This window comes from Pteropus alecto, unplaced genomic scaffold (genome assembly GCF_000325575.1).
Source record: "Pteropus alecto unplaced genomic scaffold, ASM32557v1 scaffold20, whole genome shotgun sequence".
NCBI lineage: Eukaryota > Metazoa > Chordata > Mammalia > Chiroptera > Pteropodidae > Pteropus > Pteropus alecto.
Genome location: NW_006436298.1, coordinates 34634571 through 34648505, shown reverse-complemented (window position 1 = coordinate 34648505; position 13935 = coordinate 34634571). Strand labels below are relative to the sequence as shown.

The following is a 13935-nucleotide window of genomic DNA, read 5'->3' as shown; positions in this document are numbered from 1 at the left end:
TACATTTAAGTTGCTTCCATATCTTGGCTATCGTAAATTGTGCTGCCATGAACATTGGCGTGCATAGACCTTTACGAATTATTGTTTTGGTTTTCTTTGGCTAAATCCCCAGAAGTGCAATTGCTGGGTCAATAGGTAGATCCATTTTTAATTCTTTGCAAAACCTCAGACTGTTTTCCATAGTGGCTGTATCAATTTTCAGTCCCACCAACAGCATATGAGGGTTCCCTTTTCTCCACATCCTAGCCAACACTTGTTCTTTGATTTATTGATGATTATCATTCTGACAGGTGTCAGGTGATATGTCATTGTGGTTTTAATTTGCGTATCTCTGATGATTAGTGACCTCCAGTATCTTTTCATATGCCTATTGGCCATCTGTATTTCCTCTTTGGAGAAATATCTATTCGGGTATTCTGCCCATTTTTTAGTTGGATTGTTTTTTTTTTGTTGTTGTTGTTGAGTTGTATGAGTTCTTTATATATCTTGGATATTAATCTCCTATCAGATGTGTCATAAGTGAATATCTTCTCCCATTCAATTGGTTGTTTTTCTGTGGTTTTGATAATTTAAAAAAATTTTTTTTATCTATTTACATTAATTTATCTATGTTAATGAGGTATAATTGACAGAACATTATTAGTTTCAAGTGTACAACATAATGATTCAATATTTGTATAATTGCAAAATGATCACCATAATAACTCTAGTTAACATCTGTCACCATGCATAGTTATAAAAATTTATTTTTTTTTGATGAGTAGTTTTAAGATCTATTCTCTTTGCAAGTTCCAAATATGTAATACAGTACTATTGTCACCATGCTGTACATTACATCCTCAAGACTTATTTTATAACTGGGAGTTTGTACCTTTGTCCCACTTTATCCATTTTGCTCATCCCAAGCCCCTGCCTCTGGCAACTACTATTAATCTGTTCTCTGTATCTATGAGCTTGTTTCGTGTGTATGTGTGTGTGTGTGTGTGTGTGTGTGTACCTTTTTTAGAGTCCACATGTAAGTGAGATCATGTAGTATTTGTTATTTTCTGTCTGAATTACACCCTCAGGGTCTACCTCTGATGTCTCAAATGGCGAGATTTCATTCTTTTTTATGGCTGAATAGTATTCCATTGTATATATGTACCACATTTTCTTTATCCATTTATGTGTTGAACATTAAGTTGTTTCTATGTTTTGGCTATTGTAAGTAATGCTACAGTGTACATGGGGGTGATTATATCTTTTCAAAATAGTGATTTCATTTCCTTCAGATATTTACCCAGAAGTGGAACTGCTGAGTCATAGGGTAGTTCTATTTTTAATTTTTTGAGGAACTTCCATATTGTTCTCCATAGTGGCTGCACCAATTTACATCCCCACCAACAGTGCACAAGGGTTCCCTTTCGTTCACATCCTTATGAAACACTTGTTATGTCTTCTTGATAACAGCTATTCTAACACGTGTGATTTGGTATCCATTGTAGCTTTGATTTGCACTTCCCTGATGATTAGTGACACTGAGAATCATTTTATGTACCTGTTGGTCACCTGTATGTTTTCTCTGGGAAAATGCAAATTCAGATCTGCCCATTTCCTGATTGGATTTTTTTTTTTTTGCTATTGAGTTGTATGGGTTCTTTATATTTTTGAATATTAACCCATTATTAGGTATATGATTTGCAAATATTTTCTCCCATTCAGTAGGTTACCATTTCATTTTGCTGATAATTTCTTTTGCTGTGCTAAAACTTTTTAATTTGAGGTATTCCTATTTGCTTATATTTGCTTTTGTTGTCTTTGGTGTCAGATTCAAAAAATTGTTGCCAAGACTGTTATTAAGATTACTGCCTGTATTTTCTTCTCGGATTTTTATAGTTTCAGGTCTTACATTCAAGTCTTTAATCCATTTGAATTAATTTTTGGTTGTGGCAAAAGATAATGGTCCAGTTTATTTTATTATTACTTTTTTTTGCATGTAGTTGTCCAGTTTTCCCAACAGTATCGAAGAGACTGTCCTTTCTCCATTGTATATTGTTGGCCCCTTTGCCATAAATTGACCATGCAGGCATGGGTTTATTGCTGGGCTCTCTGTTCCATTGATCTATGTCTGTTTTTATGCAACACCATACTATTTTGATTACACTATAGCTTTGTATTATAGTTTGAAATCGGGGAGTGTGATGCCTCTAGATTTGTTCTTTCTCAAGATTGCTTTGGCTATTCGGGGTCTTTGTGGTTCCGTACACATTTTAGAATTGTTTTCTCTACTTCTGTGAGAAATGCCATTGGAATTTTGTTAGGGATTACAATGAATCTGTAGATTGCTTTGGGTAGTATGGTCATTTTAACAATATTAATTCTTCCAATCTGTGAGCATGGAATATCTTTCAATTGATTTGCTTCTTCGATTTCTTTCATTAATGTCGAAAACTTTCACTGTATAGGTCTTTCAACACCCTGGTTAAACTTATTCCTAGTTATTGTTTTTGATGCAATCCTAAATGGGATTTAAAAAAAATTTCTCTAATAGTTCATTATTAATAGAAATGTAACATATTTTCGTATATTGATTTTGTATCCTGCAACTTTACTGAATTGATTGATTAGTTCTAACAGTTTCCTGGTGAAATCTTTAGGAATATAAATATATATATATGTAGTGACAAATAGTGACAATTTTACCTCTTTCCATTTGATTTCTTTTTCTTTCTTTGTCTTGCCCAATTGTTCTGGCAAGGACTTCTAATGCTGTTAAGTGTGAGAGTGGGCAACCTTGTTTTGTTCTTGATCTTAGAGGAAAAGTTTTCATGTTTCATCATTAAGTATGATGTTAGCAGTGTAGGTTTGTTATATATGACCTTTATGGTGAGACACATTCCCTCTATAACACCTTGAGAGTTTATATTTGATCTCCTTTACCCACTTCACCATCCCCCTACCCCCTATTTGTGACCTTTACCCCATCTACCTCCCCCACCCAACTAGTAATCACTACTCTATAGTTCTCTGGTAACCACGAGTCTATAGTCCATGCCCATGAGTCTCTGTTTGTTTGTCCCGTCCATTTGTTGCTTTTAGGTTTATATCTCACATATAAGTAATATCATGTGATTTTCAACTTTTTCTGTCTGGCTTATTTCGCATAGCATGATTATCTCGAGGTCTATCCATGTTGTCGCAGATGGCAGTATTTCATCTCTTCTTATGGCTGAGTAATATCCCATTGTATATGTGTACCATAGCTTTTTTAGCCAATCTTCTATCATAGGACACTTTGGTTGCTTCCACGTCCTGGCCACTGTGAATAATGCTGCTATGAACATTGGTGTGCAAGTATCTTTTAGGAAATGGGTTTTCAAGTCTTTAGGGTAAATACCTAGTAGGGGGATTGCTGGATCATATGGTAGATCAATTCTTAGTTTTTTGAGGAACCTCCATACTGTTTTCCATAGTGGCTGTACCAGTTTGCAGTCCTATCAGCAGCGTATGGGGGTTCCTTTTTCTCACATCCTCTCCAACATTTGTTATTACTTGTCCTGTTGATTATAGCTATTCTAACAGGTGTGAGATGGTATCTCATTATGGTTTTGATTTGCATTTCCCTAACAGCTAGCGATGTTGAGCGTCTTTTTATTTATTTGTTCGCCACTTGTATGTGAGAGGTTTTTTGATTACCAGTAAGGATATTGAATCAGTAATGTTCTGCTCAGATGTTATAATTCTTTATGATTCAGTATATGTTTTTTAGGAACATATCCATTTCTTCTAGGTTGTAAAATTTAGTGGTTAATAATTGTTCGTAATAGTCTCTTATGATCCTTTGCATTTCTGTGGCATCAGTTTCATCTCTTTCAGTTCTGGTTTTGAGTCCTTTCTTTTTTCTTAGTGTAGCTAAAGGTTCGTCAATATTGTTCATCAAAGAACCAGCTCTTAGTTTGATTTTTCTATTGCTTTTATAGACTTTATTGCATTTAGTTCCACTCTGATCTTTGTTATTTCCTTCATTCTACTAACTTTGGGCTTCATTTCTTCTTCTTTTTCAAATTCCTTGAGGCATAATGTTAGGTCATTTATTTGAGATTTTTGTTTCTTCATGTATGTATTTAATCACTATGAATTTCCCTCTTAAACTGCTGTTGTTACATCCTATAACTTTTGGTATGCTGTATTTCCATTTTTATTTGTCTCAGGTATTTTTCCATTTCTCTTTCAATTTCTTCAATGACTTATTCGTTTAGTAGTATGTTAATTTCCACATATTTGTAAAGATTCTAGTTTTATTCTTTTTAAATTTATTTATTTTAATTAGTTTCAAGTATATAGTACATTGGTTAGACATCTATCTAGTTTGTAAAATGATCTCCCCAATTTCTCCCTTGGCTCTCCATCTAGCCAATATATTAATGTTAACTGCATTCCCTATGCCGTGCTCCTCATGACCATCTAACAACTACTAATTTGTACTTCTTTAACCCTTTACCCCATTCTTCCAGCCACACAAACCATCCTCTCCTCTGTCCGTCAGCAAATTGTCCACTATATTTGTGAATCTGTTTTTGATTAGTTCTTTTTTATTCTTTAGATTCCGCACATAAGTGAAATCATATGTTTATCTTTCTCTGTCTGACTTAAATACCTTCTAGGTCCATCAAAGCAATATCTTTTTCCAACCCCTTCCTTTTAGTCTGTGTGTGTCTTTTAATCTGAAGTGAGTCTCTTTTCTTCATCCCCTTCCTTTTCTTATGTAGGGGTCTTGTTTTCTTATCCTTTCAGCTACTCTATCTTTTGGTTGGAGCACTTAATTCTTTTCCATTTAAGACACTTATTGATAGGAATGTAGTTGCTACCATTCTTCATTCATGTTTTTGATACATGTTTTTTTCTCCTTAAAGAAGTCCCTCCAACATTTCCTGTAATATTGGCTTGGTGGTGATTAATTCCTTTAGTTTATTTTTGTCTGGGAAGCTCTTTATCTGTCTTTCAACTCTAAATGATAGCTTTGCTGGATAAAGTATTCTTGGTTGTAGATCCTGGGTCTTCATCATGTTGAATATTTTGTGCCAAGCCCTTCTGTCCTGCAAAGTTTCTTTTGAGAAATCAGCTGCCAGTTTTATAGGTGTTCCCTTGGAGGTAACTATCTATCTGCTTTTCTGTTGCTACTTTTAAGATTCGTTCTTTGTATTTAACCTTTGGCATTTTAATTATGATGTGTCTTTATGTGGGCCTCTTTGGATTCCTGGTTTTTGGGGTTCTCTGAGCTTCCTGGTTTTATGTCTATTTCCTTCACCAGGTTAGGGAAGTTTTCCATCATTCTTGTTTTCCTTCAGGTATGCCGATGAGATGAATATTTTGACCTCTAATAGCGTCCTATATCCTCCTTAAATTATTTTTATAGCCTTGGTATCTTTTTTCTTGCCATTCTGATTGAGTGTCCTTGGCTTTCCTGTCCTTGAGATAGGTCATTTGATCCTCTTCTTTATTCACTTTGTTTATTCCATTTAATATACTTCTTATCTCAGATGATGTGTTCTTCATTTCCAACTGGTTCCCTTTTTTAATTTCCATTTCTATGTTTTTTTCTCTTTGTTGAAGTTCTCACTGAATTTATCTACGCTTCCCAAAAGTTCATTGAGCATCTTTATAACCAGTGTTTTGAACTCTGCATCTGTTAGATTACTTGACTCCATTATATCTGGATCTCTGTTCTGTTCTGTCATATGGTTTCTGCTTCTTTGTCTTCCCGTTTTGGCTGTCTTCCCATGTCTATTTCTACACAATAAGCAAAGCTCCTAAGTCTACCGATCTTATTAGTGTGGATTTATGAAGTTGGTGTCCAGTGGCACAGTCCCGAGAGGGGTTCAGCTGCAGGCCAATTTAGCCCAAGCCTCTGCCCCTCCGGGACCACCTGTCAAGATTCAGGAAGCAATCCACAGATGCTGTGCTTATAGTTGCCTCAAAAGGCCACACCAGAAACTGAGGCCAGTTATCTCCAGTGTGATTCTAGGTGCTGCTCAGTAAGGAGCACCTGACTTGCTGAGGATAAACCTGGATGTGGCCTGGGTGGGGCCGCGAGTTGGGGGAGGCGGGGTTTCAGGGAGTCCTCTGGGAGGAGTGACCTCTGTTATCCAGTTTGATGACGTCAGAGCTATGGCTGCATGGTGTCAGGTGCACTGGTAGGGGGAGGGCTCAACAGAGAACAATGGATACCACCAACATTTCTGTAGAGTTCGAGTCTTGGCTTAGCCTTCACTCTGATAATGTCTCCCTGTAAGTCCCTGGTGCCCCCTGTGCACAGCTGAACTGGCGCTCATCTGCTCACGGAAAATCTGCTCGGGGATGTGGCTCCTTTAAGAGGAGTCTGCCTCAGTCTTGGTCTCACTCAGCCGCTAGAGACTGGGCAGCCCCGCATCCTTGCCCTGTCCTACCTTCTGCTGTTGCAGGTGATTTCTTGGATTTCTCCTACTTGTATGGCTTGTTCATCCCAGGCGATTTTTTCCTTGCTGCTTGCTCCTTATTTCCGTCACAACTTTGATTTGGTCACCAGAAAGATGAACAGAGCCTCTATCATTTTCCTCCTCTAGTTTTGTTCTTATAATTGGTTTCTAATTTCATGCCATTGTGGTCCAAAAATATGTCCGATATGATCTCAATCTTAAATTTATTAAAACTTGTTTTGTGGCCTAATATATAATCTGTCGAAGAGAATGTGTTGCTATTGGATGGAATGTTCTGTTAAGGCCACTTGATCCAATGTGCTAAGGCCAATGTTTCCTTATTGAGTTTGTGCCTAGATGATCTATCTATTGGTGTACACTGGGCATTAGAGTCACTATTATATTAGTATTTCTTCCTTCAGGTATCTTAATATTTGTTTTATATATTTAGGTGCTCCCAAGTTGGATGCATAAATATTTACAAATGTTATATCCTATTGTTTGGTTGCTCCCTTTATATGTTATGTGATACAATCTTTGTCTCTGATTAAAGTCTGTTTTGTCTGATATATTTCCAGAGAATAACTATGTGCCAAATCTGAAGCCTGTGCTTCAGGACAAGAAAATAGGTCTCTTTAACAGACCGGAGTATGTTTCAGTTGGCTGTCTGTACAATGCCCTGGGGAGTGGTAGCCAAGAACTATTTGATTACTACTATCCCATGGGACCAAGGAACACAAGTTCCCTTGGCCACCACAGCTCCCCTGTGATATATACTGGTGCTCTTGAGTGTGATAGAGAGTGTGAAGATGGCACTTCCCATCCTGTTGCTGGAGAGTGTACCAGCAGGCCTTTAGCTGTGTGTTAAATTAGATGCCTAACCATAATCTGATGCTTTAAGGTTAGCAAATGAGCCTCTTTCACATAAAGTCTTGGAGCCTCTCAATTGCCTGTTTCTGTGCTTTGTCCTAGGGTAGGTGAATCTGAGCATGTGAGCCTGTTAAGAGCCATTTCTTAGTTTTCGTGGACATCCCTGTTGGTTTTCAAAGTTAAATGTTTTGAGGGCTCATCGCTCAGGTGCAGGTCTTAAAAGCTGGAGTGCCGAATGTAGGGTTCAAACCCTTCACTACTCAGGGAGAAGCTTCGAATTTTCCGTTTTCTCCTGATTGTGTGTTGCTGTGCTAGAGTTGGGTTAATGGCAAGATTGTGTCTCTGCCTTTTCTACCCACCTTGATGTGTTTTTGTTCCCTCTCGTTTGCCCAACATCTTAATCACTCAACTAGTTTGTATTTTTTTTCCCCCAGAGGACACTGTAGCTGTAAATTTTGGTGTATCTGTGGAAACAGGTGAGTTCAGGATCTTCCTATGTCACTGTCTTGAATTAGAACCTCACTGAATAATGGGCTAAGAGTAACTTACAATTGTATAGCATTTGCTACTTTTCCATCACTCATTTGATCCTCAGTACTCTTGTAGGAAAAAACTACTAGCATTCTCATCTTGCAAATTAGAAAAGGTAGGTATAGAGAAGTAGATGGCTGGGAAACCCTATCCTGATGGGCAATCCAGGCTTCTGTCTCTCTCCCATTCCAGACTACTTACTTACATCATATTAATTAGAGGATGTGTCAGTCCCAAATTCCCAGGTGACAAGTAAAATTTTAATTGAATAAATACATTATTTCTACTTGGAAATCAGTATCTTATTTGCCCTTTCCAAACATAGCACCTGTGGTGACAGCTGTACTGAGATGACAGCTGGATATATATGTAATAGCCATCTGTATATATTACATACACACATACATAACAGAAATCTCTGAGAATAAGCATATAATTAGAGTATTTGCCTCTAGGAAGGGGACTTACATAGCTAGGGGTAGGAGCGGCTTACATATCATTGTAAGCCCTTTACTATTACTTGATTTTTTAAAAAACAAGTATGTTTTATCTTTTCAAAAATTAAATGATAGTGAAAGTAAGTTTAATTCTATGTCCTTAAGCCAAAGTTTCAGAGAAGTTCCTTAGACGGACTTTTTTTATATCTACGCTGACCCCAAACTTCATGGGAGACTTGGGCAGTATTTCACCTATTCTGAGCCATGAGCGAAGAAACAACCCTTAGAAATGAGGCAAAATCTTACCAATCATAAAATATTTCCATAAAATATGAAGTATAATAAAAAATGACTTTCATAAGACACTTATAATTTCACATTTAAAAAATACTGAGTTAGAGCCAGTGTTCAGTAATTTTGTTTGTGAGGACTGAAAAACTTCTCAGGGTTGCCACGATTCTTTTAAACTTTAAAGAATTCTTCTTTGTCTGTTAAAGTCTCTCCCTTTTTGTCATCTAAGTTGTTTTGCATTTATTAAAACATTAAAGACTGCTAAAAATTGTCCCTCACTGCCGATCAAAGATGCTCATGCCTGTCTTTATTAAGATGCTTTAGGGAAATGCAGGTCCAAGGATGGCAGCATAGGTGGATGCTGAACTCGCCCACTTCCAAGAACACACAGAATATACTCCATACACCTATATTCAGAGTAATTCCTTCTGAGACAACTGTGAGCCAATTGAACAGCTTCTGCACAACAAACATGAGAAGGACCACAGAGAAGTTTGGGGAACCATGAGAGCTCTCCTGGAGCTGAGGGAATAACCCAAGACCTGAGGAACCGGTGAGTGCTGAATGATAACCTTGCCAAATAGAATTTCCCAGAAACGCAAAAACTAAAGGAGTTCACAACCATTAAACAAGCCTTTGAAGAAGTGTTACAGGGTCTTCTTTATGCAGAAAAGGCCATAATCAGCAATAATAAGATACAAGGAAAAAAACCTCACTAGTAAAGGCAAAAATACAATAATCAGTGAATCAACCACTTAAAGAGCTAATATAAAAGACAATAGTAGCAAGATTATAACTAATCGGGAGATAAAGGAAAAAGATATAAAACATGATAAAAACAAAGAATGGAAGAGGAAGTAAAAATGTAGTGCTTTTAGAATGCGATTGAACTTAAATGCCTTCTAGCTAAAATAGACTGCTAAAGATGAGTATATATGAAATCATGGTAACCATACCCAAAAATATACAGAAATACACACACACACAAAAGGGAAAGGAATCTGATCAAAACACTAAAGAAAACCAACAAATCAAAAGGGAAGAGATCAAGAGGAACAGTGAAGAACAAAAACAACCAAAATATTAACAAAATGGCAATAAGCACATACCTATCAATAACTACTCTCAATTTTAATGGACTAAATACTCCAATCAAAAGACTCTGCATGACAGATTGGATAAAAAATACCATGACCCATCATATGCTGCCTTTTACAAGAGACTCACTTTAGATCAAGACACGTATACAGTTCAAAGTGAAGGAAAAAGATATTCCATGCAAATAGAAACAAGAAAGCTAGGGTAGCAATACTTATCAGACAAAATAAATTTCAAAAGAGAGTCAAAGAAGGATATTGAATAATTTTAAAGGGGTCAATCAGAAGAAGATATATCCATGAACTCAATATAGGAGCACCCAAGTATATAAAGCAAATGTTAATGAATATAAAGAAAGAACTTAACAGTAATGCTATAATAGTTGGGGACTTTAGATTATCCACACAGAAAATAGTGGTTTTAAATGTCACATGAGACCAGTTCAACTTGATATGACACTTATAGAGCATTTCATCTAAACACTGTAGATTACACATTGAATTTATTTCACGAAATTATATCAATGGCACGAAACTAGAAATCAACTACAGGAAGAAAACTAGAAAAAACAAATAAATAGAGGTTAAAACACGCTTCTAAGCAAACAATGGATCAAAGAGGAAATCAAAAACTACTTTGAGATAGATGAAAACACAAACTTAAAGAAATTTGTGGGATGCAGCAAAAGCGGTTATAAAAGGAAAGTTTATAGCGATCCATCTCAAGTGGCAGGAAAAACTCCAAATAAACAACCTAAATATACACCTAAAGAAATTAGAAAACAAGTAACAAAACCCAAAGAAAGCATAGGTAAGAAATAAATGAAATTGAAAGGAAAAATAAAATTGACAAGCATCTAGCAAGATCCATCAAACAAAAGAGAGAGAACACAAAATCAGAAATGAAAGAGATTACAACTGACACCACAGAAATACGAAAGATTATTAAAGAATACTATTAACAATTATATGCCAATAAATTAGACAATCTGAAAAAAAAGATGAATACATTTCTAGAAGCCTACAATGTTCCATCACTAAACCGGGAAAAACAGAGAATCTGAATAGATCAAATTATTAGCAATGAAATTGAAGCAGTAATGAAAAATCTCCAAACAAACAAAAGTCCAGGATCAGACAACCCCACAGGTGAATTCTATTAAACATTTAAAGGCAATTTAGTACCTATGCTTCTCTGTTTCAAAATACTGAACAGTTCCAAATTCATTCTACACATAATCCTACCAAAACCAGAAAAAGACATTGCAAAAAAAGGGAATTACAGGCCAATATGCCTGATGAACAGAGATGCCAAAATTCTTTACAAAACACTAGCAAACAATTCAACAGTACATTAAGTGGGATTTATATTAGGGATGCAAGGTTGGTTCAATATCCAGAAAACAATTATGTGATTTATTACATCAACAAAACCAAAGATAAATATGATTATCTCAATAGATACAGAAAAAGCATTTGACAAAATTCAACATCCATTTATGATAAAAACTTTCAACAAAGTAGGTATAGAGGGAACTTCCCTCAAATTGATAATAGCTATTTATATATATATTTTTTTGTCATAGCTCACAGCTAACATCATACTCAATGGGGAAAAGCTGAAAGCTTTGCCTCTAAGATCAGGAACAACACAAGGGTGACCACTCTTGCCATAGTAAGAGGACTTTTAAAGTCACTATAATGTAGAAAAATCTAGCAAACAGGTTTAAGAACAAATTCTAGAGCTCTGGATTATACTGGTAAGCCCTTAAGGTCTTCCAAGTCAGTTCAAGCTCCCTTCTAGGGATGCTGTAAGAATCAATAAGGTGCTTAATGATGTTTTGTCATCTAATCTTTTATCCTGTGATTGCTCTCCTTAGGAGTATAGCCTTAGAGTAATAACAACAACCATTCCAAAGAAGAATCATAATGGAAAATAGCAGAAATCAATGACATAAGAAGGCAAGTGAAAAAAAAAAATCTCTGTTTTAAAATGTAACACCCATCTCTATCTTCCCACACAGGATTTATATAAGTTCTAGAGACTGAGATGCTAAGAAACCATGTCAATTTTCAGAGTGAGAAACTACGGAGTTGATTGGCTTAATATTTTAAGAACCCAACATTAAATGAGATTATTGATCAAATTATAGGATAGTCAAAGGAAATAGTCCAGAACCACAGCAACACTTTTACTTTGTGTATAATTTTACTCTTAAAATAAAAACTGTTTTTTTGGATAAAAAGAAAAACTGATCTACAGACCTATTTAAAATTGCTTGTGAGTATATCCATCTTTTAAACCTAGCAGTCTTACATATAGAAATCTGACCAATAAGGTCAATGAATTAAGTTTGTGCTCATGTTTAAGTTCAAAGTATTACATTTATATATCATCCTAACTTGGGTTCTGCTTTACTCCTGTAACTTTGCTTGTGAATATTTTGTTCTGATTAAGTCTACTTTTTACCAGTAAAAAAAGAAAGAATCCAGTCTTACCATAATTAAGAGCTTCTGGTGCTGTCCATTTAATGGGAATCTGTTTTAAGCCAGAAGAAGAATACACTCCACCATCCTCTTGACGAGACATTCCAAAGTCACTGATTTTCAGAACATTATTTTCACTTACAAGGCAGTTTCTTGCAGCAAGATCCCTAGGTTAAAAGAAAACACAGAAAACATCCATTAAAACAAACTGAAAGCCGCTTTCACATTTATGACTTCCCCACTTTGCATTTTTACATTTGCAGTGTATTTATAATGAGGTTAAGAATGCTTGTGATTTACCAGTCTTTCCCATCTTTTCTGTCACAGGTAAAAATCATCCACAAGAACATTTGCGTATGGAAGAGGCCACATGCTAATTTCTAGGCACTACATATATTTCCATTTCAATAGAAAAACACTGATTCTAGGGTTAAGAAAAAATCAGAGAGGCTAGGTAAACTTGGCTTTTTTTTTTGACTGGCTTCCCTAGAGCAGAACTTTCTGTGATTATGGAATATTCTCTCTCTGTGCTGTGCAATAGGTAGCCATCAGCCATGTGTGACCATTGAACACTTGCAATGTGGCTAGTGTGATCAAGAAGCAGAATTTTTTATTTTATACTTTAGTTAAATTTAAATAGTTGCATGTCACTAGTAGCTACTGAGTAGCTTTTGGCAGTGCAGCCTAGAGCTTCCCGACACTTTTTCTACTGCACCCGGGTCAGGGTCTGCGTCTCTCTCCAACCTCATCTTACTTCACTATCTCCACAATTTGTTATATTGCAGACATACTGGGGTTCTTTTTGTCCCCAAATGTAGAAAAAGTCCCCTAAACTTAGCTTTTCCCTTTGCCTGGAGTGCTCTCCTAGACATTTGGATAGCTGGCTCCTCTTCCTTCATTCTTAGCTCAGATGCCCTCTCCTCAGAGAAGTCTACCCTGACCACCCTTATCGGATAGAGACAACAGTGAACAAAACAGACCAAGCCCCTCTTCTAATTCTAGTGGGAAAAACATTCGATAATCAAATTCAAATGCACACACACAGACTACGTGCTCTATGTGGAGAATGGACTGGCAGAACCAGATAGACCAGTTAGGAGAGGATTTCAGGAGTTGAGAAGAAGTGACCATAGCTGCACTAAGATAAAAGTGGTGAAGTTGTTCAGAAACTGTTAGATTCAGGATGTATTTTGAAAGTACAATCAATAAGATCTGCTGGTAAATTGAATGTGGAATAGGAGAAAAAAAAGAATCATGATGACCCCAATATATTTTGGCCAAACCACCTGGAAGAATGGAGGTGACATTTATTAAAATAGAGAAGACTAGGGAGAGGACCAGATTCAGAGTATGGCAGAGACAGCCAGTTGCCTCCTAATGTGCAATTCCTCCTCTTTTTAGTAAAATAATCCTGATTTTAGCTGAATATATTGCCATCTAGCTAAAAACTGCTATACTTCCCAAGCTCCCTTGCAGCTACATGTGGCCATAATCTAAATTCTAGCCAAAGGGTTGTAAGCCGAAGAGTTGTCTGGAATTTCTAGGAAGTTTCTTTAAAGGAAAGGGTAAGTATCACTATATTGGTCCCTTCTGCTAACACAAAAAAGAAGCATACCAAAGTTGGAAAAGCGTCGACGAGGAGCCTGAGACTGCCATATGTGTTCTAGACTGTTTATATCTGTACCTCTGGATTTTTTTTTTAATGTGTAAGAGAAATTTCTATGTCATTCAGGTGATTTGTTTCTTAGATTTTTTTTTTCTTGGCGTGTTGTTATATGCAGTTATAAG

The 13935-nt window shown here is 36.2% G+C and overlaps 1 protein-coding gene across 4 annotated transcripts in view; it reads right to left on the bottom strand.

The window, feature by feature from the left end:
* The window catches only part of FER (FER tyrosine kinase), a 366069-nt gene that overhangs the window by 3994 nt on the left and 348140 nt on the right, over window positions 1–13935 (bottom strand). For all 4 annotated transcript variants that reach the window (XM_025047716.1, XM_015590541.2, XM_006913383.3 and 1 more), the window contains one exon: window positions 12160–12314. In XM_025047716.1, the coding sequence (XP_024903484.1) occupies window positions 12160–12314 (155 nt within the window). The remainder of the gene's footprint in view (window positions 1–12159; window positions 12315–13935) is intronic.